Here is a 20749-nt window from a genome sequence, read left to right as displayed (position 1 = left end):
GGCTTTGGGGGCACTAAGGGCTCATATTTATTTCTCATCTGACATGTTTGATCACGTCAGATGAGAAATAAATCAATTTTACCGGCCATTTATTTTTTTTTAATGTTGTCGCCGGTATACGGTGTATACCGGCGATCGCATTAACGGGGTCCAAAAAAAACACCCCGATTCATAATCTTGGGGGTCTCAGCTACCTCCGGTAGCTGAAACCCCCGAGATTTTTCGTCACTGGGGGGCGCTACAAGCTTTTTCCGGCCTGACGTCTCAAGACGTCGGAACAGAATAAGTACCCTGTTTTTCCGACGTCTTGAGACGTTAGGCCGTCGCTATGGGGTTAAAACAGGCAACTCTTCCATGTCTATCGTCATTGCTTTCATGTAATCTACAGTAATTATGTAACACTACTGTCGATTTAATGACAGCCTTGACGGTGGATGGTTGGAGTTGGATGGTGGTTTGATAAATGCGCCATTTTGAGGCCAAAATGCCAAAGGCACGTTCAACATAGCAACGTGCTCTTGCCAAGTGGCGATTAAATTGGGCTTTTGATCTGTCCAGCCCCCTTCTGGGATATGGACGCATCAAATGCCTAGACAAGGCAAACCCCTGATCTGCAACCATGACAAAAGGTAAAGTAGGCCCATTAGTACCAGGCAATGGTCTTGGTGCAGGCAAACTTAAACTATCAGACATTAATCGTCTTGCTAAACGTGAGCTTCTGAAAATGCGTGCATCTGAGGCACTGCCATAGGCCCCAATATCAGCAAAAACAAAGCAGTAGTTTGTATCTACCATTGCCAATATAACTACAGAAAAAGAAATTGTGAAAATTATAATATCTTGATACAAAGTTAGGTGGTTTCTTCACTCTAATGTGCTTTCCGTCAATGGCACCAATACAATTAGGGAAAGATGTTTTCTCCAAAAATTCATCCGAAATGTGCATCCAATCCTTTGTTGTTGGCTGCTGCATGACAAGATGCCTAAAGGCTACTTTACACACTGCGATATCGGGCGCGATGTCGCCGTATGTGCGGCACGCCCTGTTCGTTAGCGCGATGTGTGTTCATCGCTGTGTGTCCATGTTTTTGTCGTGTGCTTACGGTCACATGTCACAATCTCTGTTATAGTCACCTTTCAAGCTATCTCGTGTCCCGATGTAATGAGGAACAATATTATCGTTGTGTAGCTGTCTCACCGCATGGATTTCCAAGTGTCATGGCGATATGGGCGTTGGTTCCCCACACAAAGTGCATCTTGATGTAGTAGAATTGTAAACTCGCTACACCCCTGCTTGCCTCGACTCATTTGTTTAATCAGCGCTATAGATTTTCATTGGTTGTTGGTAGTATAAATGTGCGCAGATGCGTGTTCATTCTTGCAGCTGTTGTCTACCCATTTGCGTTTGTCCTCGCACAACTTATTTTGGAAAACAACTGTCATCTGGACGCAACTGTCATCTGGACTTGCTTTTCTTTGCTTCAAGGTATGTGTTATCGTTTTTTTTTTTAATTATTTTTTTAATGTATTTTTTAAACTCATTGTTTGTACTGATTTTGCTCCAATTTAATGTTAGCCAGACGTGTATGTGCTATAGTATTTGCTGTATATAATTTTTTAGTTTTTTTCTTTGTTTAATTTGGTCAAAATCATAGTTTGTACTGAATTTGCTCCAATTTAATGTTTGCCTGACGTGTATGTGCAATTTTTTTTTTTATTTTTTTTTTAAATTTTTTTTTATTCTTATTTAAATCAGTGCTTGTACTGATGTATCTCCAATTTACTGTTTTACAGATGTGTACTAATAAGGAGGAATTCCTACGTGAATTCATTGAGGTGTACCAGACGCAAACACCCTTATGGAAAATTAAATCCCCCGAGTACAGCAATAGGCAACTTAAAAAGGATGCGTACCTTAAAATGATTGCAATATATGACAAATACCATCCTAATCAAAAAGGTACCGAGGATCTGGTTAAAAGAAAAATACAGGCAATACGCACAGTTTATAAGAAAGAACTGAACAAAATAGAGGAATCCAAGCGTTCTGGTGCTGGCACTGGTGATGTCTACGTCCCAACGCTGTGGTATTTTGATTTATTAAATTTCACAAGGGACCAGGAGCTTCACAGGCCATCAACCAGTAGCCTCAATATTGGTGGTGATATTCCCCCTGATGCGAACAATGAAGTGACTATATCTGAGGTATAATTTTTAAAATTGTCCTAATTGGTTTTAAAAATTGTTTTTGGTATTTTTTATTGATGATGAAATGAATATTTGTCTACTTTCCAATATATATGTAAAAGTGTACAAATTTTGTTTAGACAAATAGATTTGAATGACAATTTTATTTATTCATGTTAATTTTGTATTGCAGGAGCCAACAACAAGTCAGCAATCAACATCTGAACAACTAATGGAAACTCCTGCTAGCCAATTAACCAATGTTGATTTGGTTGAGGCAGGCCCATCCAATGTGTCCTACACACAAAGTTGGCAAAGGAGAAAAAAAACCATCCCTCCAAACACTACTACAGCTGTAACAAAACTGATGGGAGTGGCACAAAACATCCTAGACCAGCACAACAGACCACCCCTTTCTGGTATTGCTATGTTTGTGGATGATGAAATGCGTGAACTGACCCCAGATCAAAAATACATAGCCCAATGTTTAATCCAGGATGTCTTACGTTTGGCAAGAGCAAAAAAACTAACAGACTCATCCTATGTTGCCATTGGCGAGGTTTCTCATCCTGTTGAACCTGTTGAACCTGTTGAACCTGTTGAACCTGTTGACCCTGTTGAACCTGTTGATCCTGTTGCTCCTGTTGATGCCCCTGAAATTCCTCAAGCTGCAGCAGAGCCATCAAGACAAGCACTTCGAAAGGGTGGTGTGCGTGGCCGTAGGTCACGCATGAGTTTGGTAAACAAACGCAAAAAGAAGTAGTTGTATTGTTTTTTTATATTATTTTCGTATGTTTTTGGTGATTATTGGATTCCTTCTGTTGCCTGATATTTCGTGCATATTTGTGAAAATAACAAATGTGTAACCATTCCACAGATAATAAACCTGCCATATGAAATAATGTGTTTTTCGAATCAATTAGGCACAATTTTTGTGAAAATGGTTTAAAACTTTTATTTTAATTTAGATTTATTTATTAACTTGTCTAATTTTTTTTGCAATTTTAAAAAATATTTTTCTGGTAAAATCTTAGTTTACAAACAATTAGACATACATGGTTAACATAGAAATCTACAAAACAAACATCATTTATTTATTACGTTGATTAATATATTTAAGGATTAGGGCATCATGCGCCGCAGAGGCTTCTTTGAGTCGGTTCGCAGACACATAAACATCATATAGTGTGACTATTTCTGTAAAAAAAACAACAAAAAAAACAGTTATTGTTATATATTTTAGCGTTTGGTTATAAAAATTAAATTAAACAATGAAAAATTGAAACATTTACCATTATGTTGTACACTCATGAAACTTACCATTACTGACAACTTGTTTTTCACGTTCATCTCCTGATGATGCGCTCATGTCCCAACCTGATCCTCTACCACCTAATTGAAACATAAGGTAATTTTGTTAGAGTATTAGCCATGTAGCTAAAGATTTTCCACTGTACTAACTTTGGAAAACCACATCAGTACCATTGTCCTCCATATTCTCTTCAGACGTTACATCAGCATCACCATGTCCTGATGATGGTGACAGAACATCATAATCAAGGCTGTCTGCTTCCTCATTTAAAATGGGTAGGCTATTTTCAGGGTTGGAATCCATGCTTGCAGACAGCTGCTGGACTACATTTTCATCAGTATTGTTGGTGGGCTGCCTTGACTCATTATTCAATGAGTTTACATCTGTTAACATTAAATAAAAACACTTTTCATTAAACCCAAACAACAACATATAATGTGATTTTTTGATCTAACAAATCACTGCAGACCGTTAATGATTTTAAAAACTGTTATGTTTTTATATTATTAATCAAAAATATAGATAATGTATGTATGAAAAAATTATCTTACCAGCTATCAATACCAGGCTACTTCGAATTTCTTCGATTCTCTCCTTATCCCTGTACTTTAAATCAGCCCATTTCTTCAGTACCTGCGTTGATGTGCGTCTGATATGAAATTTACGGAACAGGCCCCTGCATATTTTTTTCACAACACTCCTTTTATGTCCCATAGGACGTGGATATGTCTTTGCACATATATAGTCCAGTGCATCCATCCTTTTCACCAAGTATTGGACCTCCCCTTGGCCCCAGACCTTTGAACGTTTGTTGGTTGCCATTTTCCCTTTCAGTTTCGCTTTAGATCAGCAGGTACACAGTGTGGCGTGTCACATGGTCATTTAGACGTTTGTACGTCATGACGTTTCTTTATTTATATGTGAACAAACTGAACATTGTATGTCGCCGTAATATACATTAGTAATACTTATGTGCTCATTTTTTTATGCGCAAATGGTTTTTTTTGTTTTTATCACTTTGTTTTTTGTGTTTATTAAAGAATTATCTTTGAATTATATTTTAGTTATGGAAAAGTGCCGTTTTTTTTTAAAATCATAATGTTTTATGTCATGTTTAAAACATACATATTAGTAAATTTAAATAATCAATCGAGAAAAATGATTGACAGAATGCTTGTACTGCTTAATTGTTTAGTTATCTTTTTTTGATAATTTGTAAAAGAAAAATTTTGCCCAAATAAATATTTTGTTTACAATCATACATTATTTTGTAATGATTAAACATGTTATCACAATAAACTTCAAAAAACTATATTCACAATGTTGTATTAAGTTACATCAAACAATTTACTTTAATAACACAATAAACATTTTTCAACTCAAAATCAGAATCTTTCCACACTTAAGGCAATTTTAGTTAAAAAAAAAAAAAAAAACAAAAAAAAATTATGACTTACATTATTTAAACACAACCATGCAATCTCATGTTTAAAGAGCACCTAAACTCATGAATTAATTATAAACATGCTGCCATGACACAGCCCCTGGGCCATTAAAAAAATTACAATAATTAGCTCTGTTTTCCATTGCATCCATCATACTACGTGACAGGGGTGGCTGTGGCAAAAGATTATCCAGTGGGTTACCTTGCTGACGCCATGCCCCCAGCTCAACAACACCATTACTTGGATTTTCTACATCAACAAAGCCAGGTGGAACATATTCAAGACCATCTCTTTTTCTGAGAAAATTATGCAAATAACAGCATGCAAGCACAACATTGTCAATGGATTCAAGTTTTAAGTTGATTGGCATGGAAAAGATACGAAATCTACTGCTTAATATGCCAAAAGCATTCTCGACAACTCTTCTAGCTCTGCATAGACGATAATTAAAAATGCGTCTTTCAACATTCAAGCCTGTAAGTGGATATGGCCGTAACAAATTACGTAGTAATGGAAAGGCCTCGTCCGCCAAAAAAACAAAATTTAAATTTCCAATGGCATTTTGGTTTGTGGGTAATTGGAGTTGATTTTGTTTGAGCCGTAATGCAAACTCCGTATGTTCAAATACCCCACCATCAGAAACTCGGCCATTCATGCCGATATCAATGTACAGAAAATCATAAGTTGCGTTGACAACCGCCATAAGGATAATGCTGTGGTAGCCCTTGTAGTTGTAATAATATGAGCCAGAATTATGTGGCTGCATTATCCTTATGTGTTTGCCGTCAATAGCGCCACCACAATTAGGGAATTGCCATAATAGGTTGAATGTATTAGCAATTTTGTCCCAATCAGTAGGACTATTTGGCAAATGCATGTAGTCATGTAAAGCATGTGCTATTGCCAAACATGTCTCTGGAATTAATGAGCTAAGTAGAGAGCGGGACACTGCTGATGAATACTGAAGGTCAGTCAAACTGCGTCCTGTAGCCAAGAATCGAAGAGTCACCCCCAAACGCTCGTCTACAGGTACTGCCTGACGCATTACTGTATTATTGCGCTGGATATAAGGGCGGACTTTCTCTAAAAGGTATGAGAACGAGCTTTCCGACATGCGTAAGTAGTTTCGAAAGTCATGTGGGTTATGCTCTTGTAGGTCTCTTACAAGGTGCATGTGAGTATAGCGTTGTCTCTCTAGTAGCCATTTGCGTGCCCAAATTCTTCTTTTTCTTGTTCGGCATCGCATGTCATGATCCTCGGCAAGTGCAAGGGCTCCTCCGGCTACAAGCATGGCAGCTATTACGGCATTTTCCGGCTCACTACGCATATTTAGCCTGTATAACAGAGAATAATATAGTATTTGTTGTGGTATTTTCTAATAAAAACTTTTTGGGATAATAATAGCAAAATTTTATTTGGATCGCACAATAAAACCCCTTAACAAATATGATTATTATTCTTATTGGTCACAGTAATGTTTGACGTCTTTTAACCGTTACACTTTGGATGCCAGCAATCTTGATTAACATACAATTATGGATAATATAATATATCTAACTGTAATGTATTAAAGAAACACAAATACAGTCATGATATTGGCTAGTTAATAAATTAAGATAAACCCCATTTAATTCTACAACAATATTTAAATGTTATAATACAAAGGAAGACATAAATCCTATAAAAAAGGCCAAATATACAACAATTATAGTAAGAAAAAAAAAAATATAATTAAAAAAAAAAAACCTCACATGCGAAGTTTATCTCACAGACGAATGACGCCTAACTAAACGCCGGACACGGAGGCAGCAGGACACGTCCAAGACCGACGAAATTAACCTAGGAAATGAACCCACCAAATGGATAAACGCTAAAAGGATGTTAGCGTATTACATATATTATGGTCCAATCATGGAGCAGATGCGTTAGCAAATAGGAAACAAGTAGGCGTATTGAACATTTAAACCACCATACACGCCCGTATCGATGATGACGCAAGAGGCAACAATTTTTAAAGTCGCTTTAGTAGTGTCACACGTAACGTTAAGTATGTTGAAAGGAACGAGCAACGATAGTTACAAAGAAATTACAACGATTTTTGGGAATTAGGACCCGTGTAGCCGATTAGCGATAAATCACGCTTTTGCGACGATTTTACATCGCTGAACGCTGTTACACAAAGCTATATCGCTAACGATTGCGGAAGTGCGTCACCAAAACCGTGACCCCAACGACAAAATTCCGGCGATATCGCAGTGTGTAAAGCCCGCTTAAGGGTCTCCCATAGCACAGTGCAGGTATGCAGGATTATCTTGCCTATTGTAGACCTTCCCAATAAGAATTCGAAATGTAGACTGCTGATGGATTGCCCAGTTGCAAGGTAACTGAAATTGAAACAGAACAAGACATTACTATGTGTAATCATTACAGCTTGTTTTCAATACAAATTTTTGTGTCATGCAATGGCTAGCAACATACTCTGTATGACTTTTTTTTTTGTTTTTGTGTTTAAAACATATTTTTTGAAATTTATTTTCCATATTGGAAACAAAAACACTGATCTGTTTAATAAACAAGATTGTTTGATGTTTGTCTCTTGTGTCTTAAATCTTTTTAGCCATAGAATGGTATGTGTAAGCACTCAGACCATTATCATTGTTTACAATGTTATGTGGTCTATCTTAATTTTCTGCACACATAGAACTAACAATAAAAAAATGCATAGTTTAGCTAAATGCATGCCTTTAAGTTTTTACAAATTTTCAAACATTTTACAAAAAACCATTAGTATACATAACAAAACCTACCGTAAAGTAACCAACAGTCGTTCCTCAGGGGAGATGCTGAGGCGCATAGAGGCGTCCTGATGCTTCAAACGATTATACACAAGGGCAAGGATGTTGTCAAATGAATTAATGGTGAGATGGCGGTAGGCTTGGAATTTTGCAGGGAATTTCCGCATTTCGGCATAGAGAATATTAAAATGCCCATGTGTTTTCCTGAGCTTCACAAGGGGGTGAATCCACATCCTTTTCTCCAGTGGTGGCTCTTCTTCAATCATATGTCGCCTAACCCCAAATCTCCTAGATATCAACCACAGCAAATACATGGTTGCTTCATTGGAGAGTGACTAGTTGGAGTGTGTATGATGTGATAAAGAGCCCAAAAGCCTTGTTTTCACAGGGTTTTTAAACATAAAAACTAAATTGGGAAGTTAATTGTCCAATTAAACACAACTGGAGCACATCATGATGGGATAACAAGGTTATTTGTGGCAAAATACGGTTCATTAAAAACGGACCGCACACGTGCGTATTTTATGATAATACGGACATCCCACATGTACGCATGGCTCGCATACGCCATCACACGGATGCCATACGTACTGGAGAAACGCCCCTAAAATACGGAACACTGACACGAAAAACGGAACGTGAGACACGTACGTTTTTTATGCGGAAGTGTGTTTTAGGCCAGATGCTGTATGAAGGAACTATGACCAGTGAGGAAGGATTCTCCAGTCGTGATCTCTGTGTTGCCCCACCATTAAACCATCTGTAAATAATACACGAACTGCATGCGACTTGGTTCAAATTGGCCACAGCAGGCTTTATTACTTATAATGCTATGTGCGCACGTTGCGTATTTGCATGCAGTTACGCTGCGATCTGCACCGCAGTGTAACTGCATGCGTCCTGCGTCCCCAGAATAATCTATGAAGATTATGCAGGAGATGTGCGCACGTGGCATATTAGAGCGCAGCGCTTCGGCTGCTGCCCGAAGCGCGCGTTTTAAGAAGTGACATGTCACTTCTTTCGTGCGCTCTGCATGCATTCCCCGCTCTGTCTATGGGAGGGGCTGCACTCAGAGCGCATGAAATCGGCTTTTTTTTCATTATGGACTCTTTCTGCAGCGATTTGAAGCGCACGTGTGCTGTTCAAATTGCTGTAGAAATTTCTGCAGGGACAGAACGCTACATGCGCACATAGCCTTATTTACATTCTAAACACAGGGGGCGCCGTCCAACGGGTGACCCCAACAAATAACAATAGGTAACACAGTAACCAATACAGTAAATTTAACCCTGGGTAGGCCCAGTCCAGGAACTACTCACCCCAATATCCCTGGCCACAACACACCGACCCAGAGATGAGGAATTAATCACCCATGGATTAATACCCCCAAACTTTGCAGAACCTCGTGCCTGCAACATCCCGGAACCCAGAGCCACCATACTAAGACGGTGTCTCTCGGTCCAGTTACCATTCCCTTCAAACCGCCTCTGGACCAGCCCTCCCCCTGCCACAGAACAGGACATGTGACTCTTTTACGTGGCCTGGACCCGCCACACACCAAAAGCTCGCTCCACACCTTCACGTAAACCCATCGCCCACAAATCAGAACCAATATCGTTGAAATGTACCCCATCACCTCTCCGAAACTGCCATCTCGGTGACTCCAACTCCTTGTGCCTCACCGCAATACCCCCATTCCTCCTCACAAATCGTTACACCACCCTGTTCACCTTCACCATGGCTCAATTGATCCTGTTCACAGAACGAGCCTCTCTCCACTCCAACCTGGCCATGATATCAGACCACACCACGATTAAGCCCGGGTACATCCTCCACAAACGTATAAATCAATTTTAATATCCCTAATTAACTCCAGAGACGCCCGAGCTACCAAATAGTTTCCTCCCAAATGCAGAACTAGCACATCAGGGGGTTTGTCCACTCTCAATAATATTGAAACTCCGGCACAACCCTGCTCCACTCCATTCCGCGCACGCTGATCCACTTAACCGACGCCATTGACCTGTCCAGTCCCAGCTGGCGACCATTCAGGTGAGCCTCGGCCTGACAAGCCCCCTAGAAAAAGAATGAGTGCCCCAATATCCAAATTAGGTACACCCCTACAACAAAAAAAAAGCGAGTTATAAACACACACATAAAACACTAACCAGTTTCACCAACTATAACATGTGCCACTTCCTTTAAACTCAAAATACCCCGATGACCTTACTGCGATAACAACTGAGGCCGAACGTAACGATGAAAACAGGAGGACTCCCACCTCCCTATGCATCTCACCATCTCGTCCCCGAGACCCCACCGAGAAGCCTCCGTGGCTGCCCGAATTCTGAAGGAGTGTGACCCGTAGTCCTCCTGGTGCTCCCCCGCCCCCTGCAAGCAATTCTGCAACACTGCCACAAATTGATACCGCGACAAAAAGGACCCATCCTCATGAAACAGTAACGGGCCTGAGTGGCCCCCCCCAAATGGTTAAAAACTTCCCCACTACTAGTACTGGGCATAATTTCTCACCCGGAACCGCATACAACACTACCAACCTTCCACGACCCACCTGATCCATTTTAGAGTAACGAATCTGGCACTCAACCCTCTGCCTCGCCGCAGACACATCCTCCGACAGCATACCACCACCTCTAACCTTAGATGGACTAACCAACTCCCCGATCCGAAAAGCCCCATAAAAAGCTAGCACAAAAGCCATCTTGAACAGAACCCACTCAGAATCAGATGAACATATCAACCGCAAACCCCTCACCAACCACTTTAACAAATCAAAGGATATCGGCCACCTTGTGTCCCGCTCCTTCGCACCCTTGCGAAAACCCTTCAAGGCGTGCCACAACCGGAAATCCTGCGAAACGTACTGCTCGCCTCTAATCTTCAACCAAAAGGCCACAGCCGCCACCCTAAGAGCCACTGCCGGTGCTGACCGACCGACCGACCCTAAAATCATTACTCACCACTGCTAACATCGCCACCAAATGATCCACCTGTCCTTCCTTGAACATAGACCCCAACAACGCCTCCCATTCGGCCCATACTTTAGCATACTGGCACCAAGTAACCTCGGTAACAGAGTTCCTGATTAGTCCCAATATTACAGCCTCACCAGACTCCACAAGCCCTCTGGAGACACCGCTCCAACCTCGTCTGCCCATGGCATCAAAGCCCGGAACCTGCGGAACTGAGAACAAGACAAAGCGTCAGCCACTCCATTATTGACCCCGGTATGTGCTTTGCCACCACATGAATGTTCAACTGCAGACATTTGAGCACCAAATGCCACAAGTACGCCACTACGGGCCCAGATTTAGCAAACAAACTGTTAATAGAGTGCAGCACCGCCTGATTGTCACAATGAAAACAAACCTTTCGCCCGGAAAACTGCGGACCCCACAACTCAACCGCCACCACAATTGGAAACAACTCCAGCAATGCCAAGTTTCTGACCAAGCCGTCCTTACGCCACTCTTCCGGCCATTCACCCGCGCACCAATGACCCCGAAAAATTGCTCCAAATCAAACTGACCCAGCTTCATCTGTGTATAGTTGCAATGCTCCATTAGGCACGACCTTATCCAACCACAGCGCGCGGCCATTAAATCGCCGCAGGAAAACATCCCACACCATAAGATCCTCCTCGATCTCCTTCGTGACTTGTACAAAATGAGCCGATGACTTCACACCTGCAAACACGTGCCCCATCAGCATAATTCTGCACGCAAAAGTCAGTTTCCCCAGCAAAGACTGCACCACTTTAAGGCGCACCTTCTTCGCTGATCTCACTGCCTCTACCATGGCCCTTAAGTCCAGAACCTTCTTCCCCGGAAGCTTACACTTCATATCCATAGGATCAATCTCTATCCCTAAAAAACGCATCACTGATGCCGGACCTTACGTTTTTTCCTGCACCAAAGGGATACCAAAACGGTCCGCTACTTTCTTCAATGAAAACAACAAACCCGCACAAATCATCGAACCCGCCAGCCCAACACAGAAGAAATCATCCAAATGATGAAAGATAAATGTGAGCCCGGACACATCCCGCACAACACACTCAACAAACGAACTAAATGCTTCGAAATAGGAACAAGAAATCGAACAACCCATCGGTAAACAGCGATCAACGTAATAATTCCCATTCCACCAACAACCCAATAAATGCTGGCTATCTGGGTGAACCGGTAACAACCTAAATGCCACCTCCACATCCGTCTTTGCCATCAATGCTCCACGACCCACCTCCTTAACCAAATCCAGAGCTCTGTCAAACGACACATAATACACCGCCGACAATTCTGGCGCAATGCTGTCATTCACCGATGACCCTTCCGGGTAAGATAAATGATGAATAAACTGAAATTTGTTCAGCTCCTTTTTTGGCACCACCCCCAACGGAGAAACAACCAAATCGTGACATGGCGGAACCTCGAATGGCCTGCCCATCCCGCCCAAATCAACTTCCTTACCCAATTTTTCACCCGGGTGCTCCCTCGCAGAGTGCAAATTCCGATAAGGCGGCAAGGACAAACCGACAACCGACGGGATGCGAAAACCGTGGGAAAAACAAAACCACACTAAGGAAGCCGCTTTAACATCCGGGTACCTATTTAAAAACAGCCCATCGCCTCTATTTTCACCGGCGTCTTCCTTTTCTCCAGCCCCATCCCCAGCCTTTTCTTTCCCCTTCTTGAAACATTTGGCCAGACTATGTCCCCCTCCACAACCTGAGCACTCGTGTTTAAAACAACAGGGCGCTACAAATTTGCACTGCCCTTTGTTATACTGCCAACAAAATCCCTTCTTCTGATTCGCCAGGGCCCCGACTCCCGATCCCCAGGCTCCCCCACGAAAGGGATGACTTGGAGCCGTCATCAACCGCATCCATAAGGATATGTCCTTATGATTGTGGAGAAGGGTCGGGCCGTTCTCTGTCCCCGCACTCCCTCCTCTCCCCACTGCTCCTGTATTTGTCTGCAACCGCAGAATAAAGTTATTTGCTACTTACAGAGTGAGTTGCCGCTTTCTCCTCTCTGGATGATCGGATATGTCCTTATGATCCCACCGCATACCTGCCCGCAAAGTCTTCCTGTGCCTAAATTGCTCATTGTATTGCAGCCAGGCTAAACCGCCGTACGTCCTATAAGCTTCCCCTATCGCATCCATCTAACCAACAATGCCGAACAATGCTCCAGTTCCTTCTCCCCAATAACACTCGCCAAGATCGCAAACGCCTGCAGCCAGTTTGCAAATGTACGAGGAATGAGCCTATAACAGCGCTTTTCTTCCTCCTCCTTCTCCTTCTTGGAGTCACTCGGCTTGACCTTATCCAAATTAAACTTTTCCAGGGGCAGCAGAGAAAATATTTCCACATACTCCCCTTTCCTAATCTTATTCCTCACTTCCTTCTTAAGGTGAGCCCCCAGCGGGCCCTCGAAGCACACAAATACCTCTCTCTTAGCCCTGTCATCTAGACGCACCACCTCATCCTCCTTTTCCTTCTCTTTTTCTTCTGCACCTCCTGCCACCTCTATCATATCACTCGCCCCTACTGGCTCAGGCGCCCTCTCTCCGCCTGCCGACACTGCGCTGTCCACCGCCGTTCCTGTCCATGCTGCTGACGGCGCCCAAGCCCCGCTGCCACCGCATTAGCCACCACCAGACCCTGCAGGAGCCCCAGTAATTGGCTCAAAACCACAGACCCCTCTGGCCCTGCCGTATTCGCAGCCGCCCCCAAAAAACTAACACCCCACGCCCCCAACGCCGTCAACCCCGCCGAATCCACGGCTGTCTCGCCCGACCTTGACTCGACGTATCCTGGAATAGGCGCCATGCCATCCTCCGCCATCTGTACGTCCGACTCTTCTGAAGTTACAGCTCCCTCCTCCTTGCTGGAACCTTCCGCCGCTGATCTGGGTCAGGAAGACGCACTCGATGCGCCGCCTCCACCACGGCCACTCTCCCGAGCCACCATGTGGGCACTGCCGTCCAAGCTCCATCTTTTCCCATGCGGCAACAACCCGTGAGACCATCCTGTCCCATGGACTGCCACCAAGGGCCCCATCCTCTTCAGGCCAGATCTGCCTCCTTGCCACCTGCCAGGGGTCTCTGTGCCCTTCCCACTGCCGGACGACTCTGATCCAGAGCCGCCGCCGCCTCCTGCCCTCCAGGGCCGATGAATGCCTCCACCTGCCGGGTCCTCCCGCCTGAGGGAGACCGCTGCTTCCGGGCACTGCACCATGAATCTGAGCGACAGGGCACCTGCCGTCACCCCCACTCACCGCCACCTCCCGGGTGCCCGTCACACCAGACCTCTGCTTTCCTACCCTGTTGCCGGACTCCCCACTGGCTGCAGCCCCTCGGCCCCCCTGCTGACTGCGGGGGGTAGAGCTGGCCTCCGTCACCCACTGGGCGCTCTCCCGGTCAGGAGCCACCGCTGCACTGCTTACTCCAGCCCAAGGCTCAAGACCGGAAGTAGGCCTCAGACTAGACACGCCCCCTTCTCAGCTGCCGCGGCCCCTAGAGGGGCTCTCACTTCTCTTCCTCATCCCCCTCCACACCTGGTGAGTACCTGCAGGGGGCTAGGACCGCCGCCCGCTGCTGGCAGGGGAGCGAAGGGATAGTGCCGATGGGTTAACCCCGGCAGCCCTGATGTGGGACCGCACGGCCTGGGGCCCGTGCACCGCCATCGTCGCTCGGATCATTCTCTCGAGGTCCTGAAGATCTGCCATACAGCCGTCCGTCCTGATTGATCACAATCCGGAAGTCAAGGAGGGAGGTAAGACAAATCTCCTCTCTTAACTACCCGTCATCTGCCCCCTCTTCCTCCTAAAACTCCTCCTTCCCACCAATCCCATTTTCTACATCGTTCAAACACACTCCTGTCCCTATTAACCCCATCATTCCTTCCCTTCCCTCTAGTCATGTCGCCCCTCCACCCCATAGGTTCCATGGCTTTCTGTTTGCTCTTTTGCTCTTTAGGAAGTCACCTAGTGTGGGATCTGGTGTCTGACAGCTGCGGTAAGGAAGCCCTTACCTTGGTTACCCGATATTTACCTTCGTTACCAGCATCCGCCGCACTCGCTGCCAGTGCCGGCTCCTGCTCCCTGCACATGTAGCTGCAGTACACATCGGGTAATTAACCCGATGTGTACTGTAGCTAGGAGTGCAGGGAGCCAGCGCTAAGCAGTGTGCGTGGCTCCCTGCTCTCTGCACATGTCGCTGCAGTACACATCGGGTAATTAACCCGATGTGTACTATAGCTAGGAGTGCAGGGAGCCAGCGTTAAGCAGTGTGCGCGGCTCCCTGCTCTCTGCACATGTAGCACAGTGACGCGTGTCGTTATGATCGCTACTGCTTCTGCTGTGTTTGACAGCTAAGCAGCGATCATAACAACGACTTACAAGGTCGCTGTTGCGTCACAGAAAATGGTGACGTAACAGCGACGTCGTTGTCGCTGTCGCTATGTGTGAACCCAGCATTACACAGGCATGGTATAACACAAAATTTTAAGAGTCACATATTTATACACAACAGGACATAGAATAGTGCAGTAAATAAGACAAGTTATGTGAAGCAGAACTATCAGTATGGGAAGGGGACAAACAGTTGTGGCAGTAAATATTGTAGCAGTTCATAGACAAGGAGTGTGAAAGTTTTTTTGTCTTCTGATTGATGTCTGGTCCAGAGTTGAGATGCCCCCAGATGCTCTGAGGAGTACATTTCTTAATTGATGTAAAAAGACATAAATCCATGTGACACATTCATTCCTGCTCTGAATGTGTCAAAGGTCATCATAAGTTTGTATTTCCAGACTTTTCTGTCTCTTTGGGATTTGAAGTTTCTTTTCAATACCAGCAATTTCATGTCCATGATGCTGTGATCAGAATTACAAAAATGTTTGGCCACAGGTAGATGAAGAAACAATAAACTTCACTAGACGAATACCAGTGTGTATTGTGAGTAAACATATCATGCCATACAATGAACTCTTTGAAAAAAAACACTTTAATTTAACTTAAAATGAAGTTAAAGCGGGCTTTACACGCTACGACATCGCTAATGCGGAGTCGTTGGGGTCACGGAATTCGTGACGCACATCCGGCCGCATTAGCGATGCCGTTGCGTGTGACATCGATTAGCGATTTTGCATCGTTGCAAAACAGTGAAAAATCGCTAATCGGCGACACGGGGGTCCATTCCCAATTATCGTTACTTCAGCAGTAACGAGGTTGTTCCTCGTTCCTGCGGCATCACACATCGCTGCGTGTGACGCCGCAGGAGCGAGGAACGTCTCCCTACCTGCCTCCCGGCCGCTATGCGGAAGGAAGGAGGTGGGCGGGATGTTACGTCCCGCTCATCTCCGCCCCTCCGCTGCGATTGGGCGGCGGTTCAGTGACGTCGCTGTGACGCCGCACGGACCGCCCCCTTAGAAAGGAGGCGGTTCGCCGGTCACAGCGACGTCGCCGGACAGGTAAGTATGTGTGACGGCTCTGGGCGATGTTGTGCGGCACGGGCAGCGATATGCCCGTGTCGCGCAACAGATGGGGGCGGGTACGCACACTAGCGATATCGGGACCGATATCGCAGTGTGTAAAGTAGCCTTTAGGATGCAAACCTGTAGAACCTTGAATGGCAAGGTGCAGTCCAGAACTGACCCAACACGAAAGGCTCTGGCCATGGGTAGAATTTAATGGGTGATTATATATGAATAGTATACGGTTTTGGAGAAAAGGGTATCTAAGTAGGGCACAGTTGCTGTAATAGGGGGGGTCTGTGAGTTGCATGGTATATAGAATGAGACATCTGAGGCTGACACACTGAGATTTTAGGGGATATGCTATGAAGTACATTCTATTCACCAGTAAGGTAACCAAAAGCCTTGTTTGATATACTAATGTCCTTTGTAGTAATGAGCTTGGGGCTCATGATAATATGGCATTGCACACACGTTTATTTACTTTGGAAGAGGGAAGATTTCCTTCAGGTTTAGTAACTAATATATAGAAATAGTTATTTTGAAGGGCTACTAAGAAATATATTCCTTAACCACTTCATGACCTTGGATGTACTGGTTTGCCCTGTTTGGTGGGAAAGTCCAAACCTTGGACGTATCGGTACTTCCTGCTAGGCGCTTGCTTATGATTGCTGAGCCCTCATAGCCAGGAATGGTCCCCGTGCCATCCTTGGCTGTTAAACCCATTAAATTCCACGACTGATATCAATTGCAGTATTGCAGAATTTGGGGGCTGGGAGAAGGAATGCATTCCTTCTCCGGTCCAATTGGTGTCTCTGTGACGTCATCGCAAGAGCTCAATCACTGCTATAGTATCCTGAAGTCGTTATGATGACCTTTGGGTCACCCAGCTATGGAGAGCTTCTGGAATCATGTCAGGATCAGAGGTTTATGTCAGTGCAGCAGAGAGAGATGTCAGTGCTGGACTGACAGATATATTGTATTGCAGTGCTGGTGCAATGCAATACATTATGTCAGAGATCAGAGCAATAACGGTAATGTTCCATATAGAGACTAAGTATAAAAAAAAGTGAAAAAAAATTAAAATATTTTTAATAAATCAAAAAATAAAGAACAAAAAAAGGAAAAAAATACCAGCAAATATGTATATTTATGTAAGACAAACAATTAAACAAACAAAAAAGTACACATATTTGGGATGACCGTGGCTGGACCAACCTGATCTATAAAACTGTAAGACTAATTAACCCCTTCAGTGCACACAGTAAAAAAAATAAATAAAAGAAAGTAGAAAACAACAAGGTATTTTCATCAATCCCGTATAGAGGAATCCCGATTTGTTAGCCTGGCGCTCCCAGAGTTATTCCAGAATCCTTATTCTTTCAAAATGTTATTGGATTCAACAGTATAAAACCATAAATGCCTGTAGGTTCACATAGAAAGTATAACGCGTTTTGGCTACAACATCATACAAGTAGCCTTCCTCAGGTACAGTATAAACGTAACTGGGGGGTTTATATGAACAAAAGGTTAGTTTACTCAAGTTTCCTTCTTAATTTATTGAGAAGACCCAATTAATCGAAGAAATTACCCATAATTGGGATTCCACAAAAAATACCTATAGAAATCCATATTAGAAAAAAAGAAATTTCTTCTAGAAGACACCAACATACAGTAGAAAATTTAAGAACGTTTTATAATTCTAATACTACTAAGGTAACTAATAACTTAAATAAGATCTCTACAGGAATATTTCCACGGAGAGATCTAGGAGCTATTCCAAAGAAAAAGACATAAAATCAATCAACTCCCAATCTAACATCTAGATCGATCACTATGAGAAAAAATATTAATGATAGAGACAACCATTTACCTTCTCCACTTGAAATCCATAGAAGCAGAATACTAATAAATAATAGGGGTTCCACAATATTACCCCTCAAACCTAGTATTGCCATGTCATAAAAATATAAGTGAATCTCAATGGATTGATGAAATAGGAATGGAAGAGGATATTTTTAGTGGGGATGTGGAATGTGAAGCTTCTAATAGTATTCTCAACCTTATTAATTTAACAAAGCATAGTCTGGATGATACCTCCCCCTATTTATTATAGTCCTACAAGCCCCCACCCCCTCTTCTTCCTCAACAGTTTTACCTTTCTTTTTTAGAAATTGGTCCTGTTTGTCCCCCACTGCCTACAGAAACTATATTCCCCCCTCTCCAAAGTCAATCCAGCACTGCCACTCTCCTTCCACCAGCGTCCCAACAACAAATTACAAATTTCTTTCCATCACTAAAAAACTCCAAAAAAGAAAAGGAGGACCAGAAGAACTAGGGAACTAGGGGCGGTAGAAAAAACAACAAAAAAAAACACAGAACACTCTAAAAGATACGAATATAATAGAGAAAGAGAAAGGAAAAGAGAACTAAAAATTTCTCCCATAAAAAATGGTCTAACTCCTCAAAAAGTTTTCAATTTATCTAGTTATGTATTAAATGAGGAGGAAATGGAGCTTTTAACTAAGGGACTCAATTTCTGCCTCAAACAGAAAATGAATCGTTTCGATTTGTTTATAGATTTGAACAAATTCATAAGACAATTAATATTGACTAGACATTATTATCTACAAGAACAGAATAAGAACATAAATATAAAAAGAATATCTACTTTAAGAAAAATAGTAGATGAGGACATGAATAATGATAAAAATATACATGCAGAAGTAAAAGCAAAATCCGATTTTAATCCTATATATCACAGGGGGAGCTACCTTGCAACCTTCCTTACAGTAGTTGGTGAAGAATTTCGTACCCTTGATAACACTAAATGTGAGAAAATAAAAATAGCCAGTCGAAATAATAACTATAACTAGGTAAATATATATATATATATATATATATAAAAAAAGAAAAAATTTCATTAAATAAATTAAATAAAAATACCACTATTGTAATTAGAGAAGCAGATAAGGGGGGGAGTAGTAATACAGGATCGAGATACTTATCTACAGGAGGCTTTAGAAATCTTATCAGATTGCAAATATTATCAAAAAATGAAAACAGATCCATCGAAAACATTCAAAGATGAGTATACTAGGATGATCAAAACAGCTTATGAAAAGGGAATTTTGAATAAAAGGGAAAAGAAATTCCTCATCAATAAAGAGCCAAGTATATCCTTCTTTTACCATTTACCAAAATGACACAAAGATCCTATGAATTCACCTGGACGACCCATTATTTCGGGTATAATCTCACTCACATGTAATTTATCACATTTTATTGATTTACAGTTACAGGAATTGGTTAAAACTTTACCCTCTTATCTTAAAGATTCAACCGAACTACTATATGAATTCCAAAAAATTGAATGGCATGACAGTTGTATATTTATTACCCTGGATGTAAATGCATTATATTTAAATATTGACCATACTTTGGGTATTAACACAGTGGGCCTTTATCTAAATAAGAATGAAAAAATGCCCCCTGAACAAAGAGAGTTACTACTCGAGGGTCTGGAGTTCATATTAAAGCACAATCTGTTTGAATTTAAAGGACAGAGGTACCCGCAGTTACTTGGTACAGCGATGGGGACTCGGGTGGCCCCAAGTTTTTCAAATCTGTTTATGGGGCTCTTCGAGTCCCTATCGCCTTTACATCACCCTCAATATGCTGGAAAAATCATTCTTTATTGACGTTACATTGATGATCTTATAATCATATGGAGAGGTGAAAGAAGTGAGGCTGCGTCCCTGGTGGAGGAATTGAACACCAATGAATGGTGGATCAGTTTTACCTCTAATATCAATCGTGACAGGATATTATTCCTTGAGTTACACATAAGTCATAAAGATGACAAGATACTAACCAAAACTAACTTTAAACCAATAGATCTGAATGGATATTTAGACTTCTGTAGTGCCCTTTATCATAAATGGAATAAGAATATACCATATAGTCAGTTTTTATGGATTAGAAAAAATACTGAACAATCTGATTATAAAATTCAATCAAAAATATTATTACAAAGATTCCAGGCTAAAAAATATCCAAAACAATTGATTAACCCCTTCAGCCCCCTGGCACTTTCCGTTTTTGCGTTTTTTGCTCCTTTTCTTCCGAGAGCCGTAACTTTTTTATTATTCAGTCAATCTTGCCATATGAGGGCTTGTTTTTTGCGGGACGAGTTGTACTTTTAAATGAAACCATAGGTTTTACCATATATTGTACTGGAAAACAGCAAAAAAATTCCAAGTGTGGAAAAACTGCAAAAAAAGTGTAATCGCACAATAGTTTTTAGGATGTTTTATTCACAGTGTTCACTATGATACAACTGATGTATCTGTGTGATGCCTCAGGTCGGTGCGAGTTTGTAGACACCAAACATGTATAGGTTTACATGTATCTAAGGGGTTAAAAAAAATTCACAAGTTTGTCCAATAAAAGTGGCGCACGTTTTGCGTCATTTTCCGAAACACGTAGCGTTCTTATTTTTGGGATCTATGGC

The 20749-nt window shown here is 42.5% G+C and overlaps 1 protein-coding gene across 1 annotated transcript; it reads left to right on the top strand.

Moving 5' to 3' along the window:
• Positions 1-1767: 1767 nt before the first annotated feature.
• On the top strand, positions 1768-19937 carry LOC142289834 (uncharacterized). The gene is made up of 3 exons (XM_075333761.1): positions 1768-2205; positions 2381-2926; positions 19533-19937. Exons 1-3 carry the CDS (start codon positions 1768-1770, stop codon positions 19935-19937), a joined length of 1389 nt encoding a protein of 462 aa, XP_075189876.1.
• Positions 19938-20749: the final 812 nt, after the last annotated feature.

Source organism: Anomaloglossus baeobatrachus, chromosome 2 (genome assembly GCF_048569485.1).
Source record: "Anomaloglossus baeobatrachus isolate aAnoBae1 chromosome 2, aAnoBae1.hap1, whole genome shotgun sequence".
Taxonomy (NCBI): Eukaryota; Metazoa; Chordata; class Amphibia; order Anura; family Aromobatidae; genus Anomaloglossus; species Anomaloglossus baeobatrachus.
This window is presented reverse-complemented; position numbering and strand designations above follow the sequence as displayed.

Bases quoted from the DNA above. Each gene is read 5' to 3' on its own strand.
- LOC142289834 (XM_075333761.1), top strand. From the start codon at position 1,768: ATGTATCTCCAATTTACTGTTTTACAGATGTGTACTAATAAGGAGGAA. The intron at 2,206-2,380 runs GTATAATTTTTA...TTTGTATTGCAG, and splicing joins ATGAAGTGACTATATCTGAG to GAGCCAACAACAAGTCAGCA. The intron at 2,927-19,532 runs GTAAACAAACGC...ATTGATTTACAG, and splicing joins GTAGGTCACGCATGAGTTTG to TTACAGGAATTGGTTAAAAC.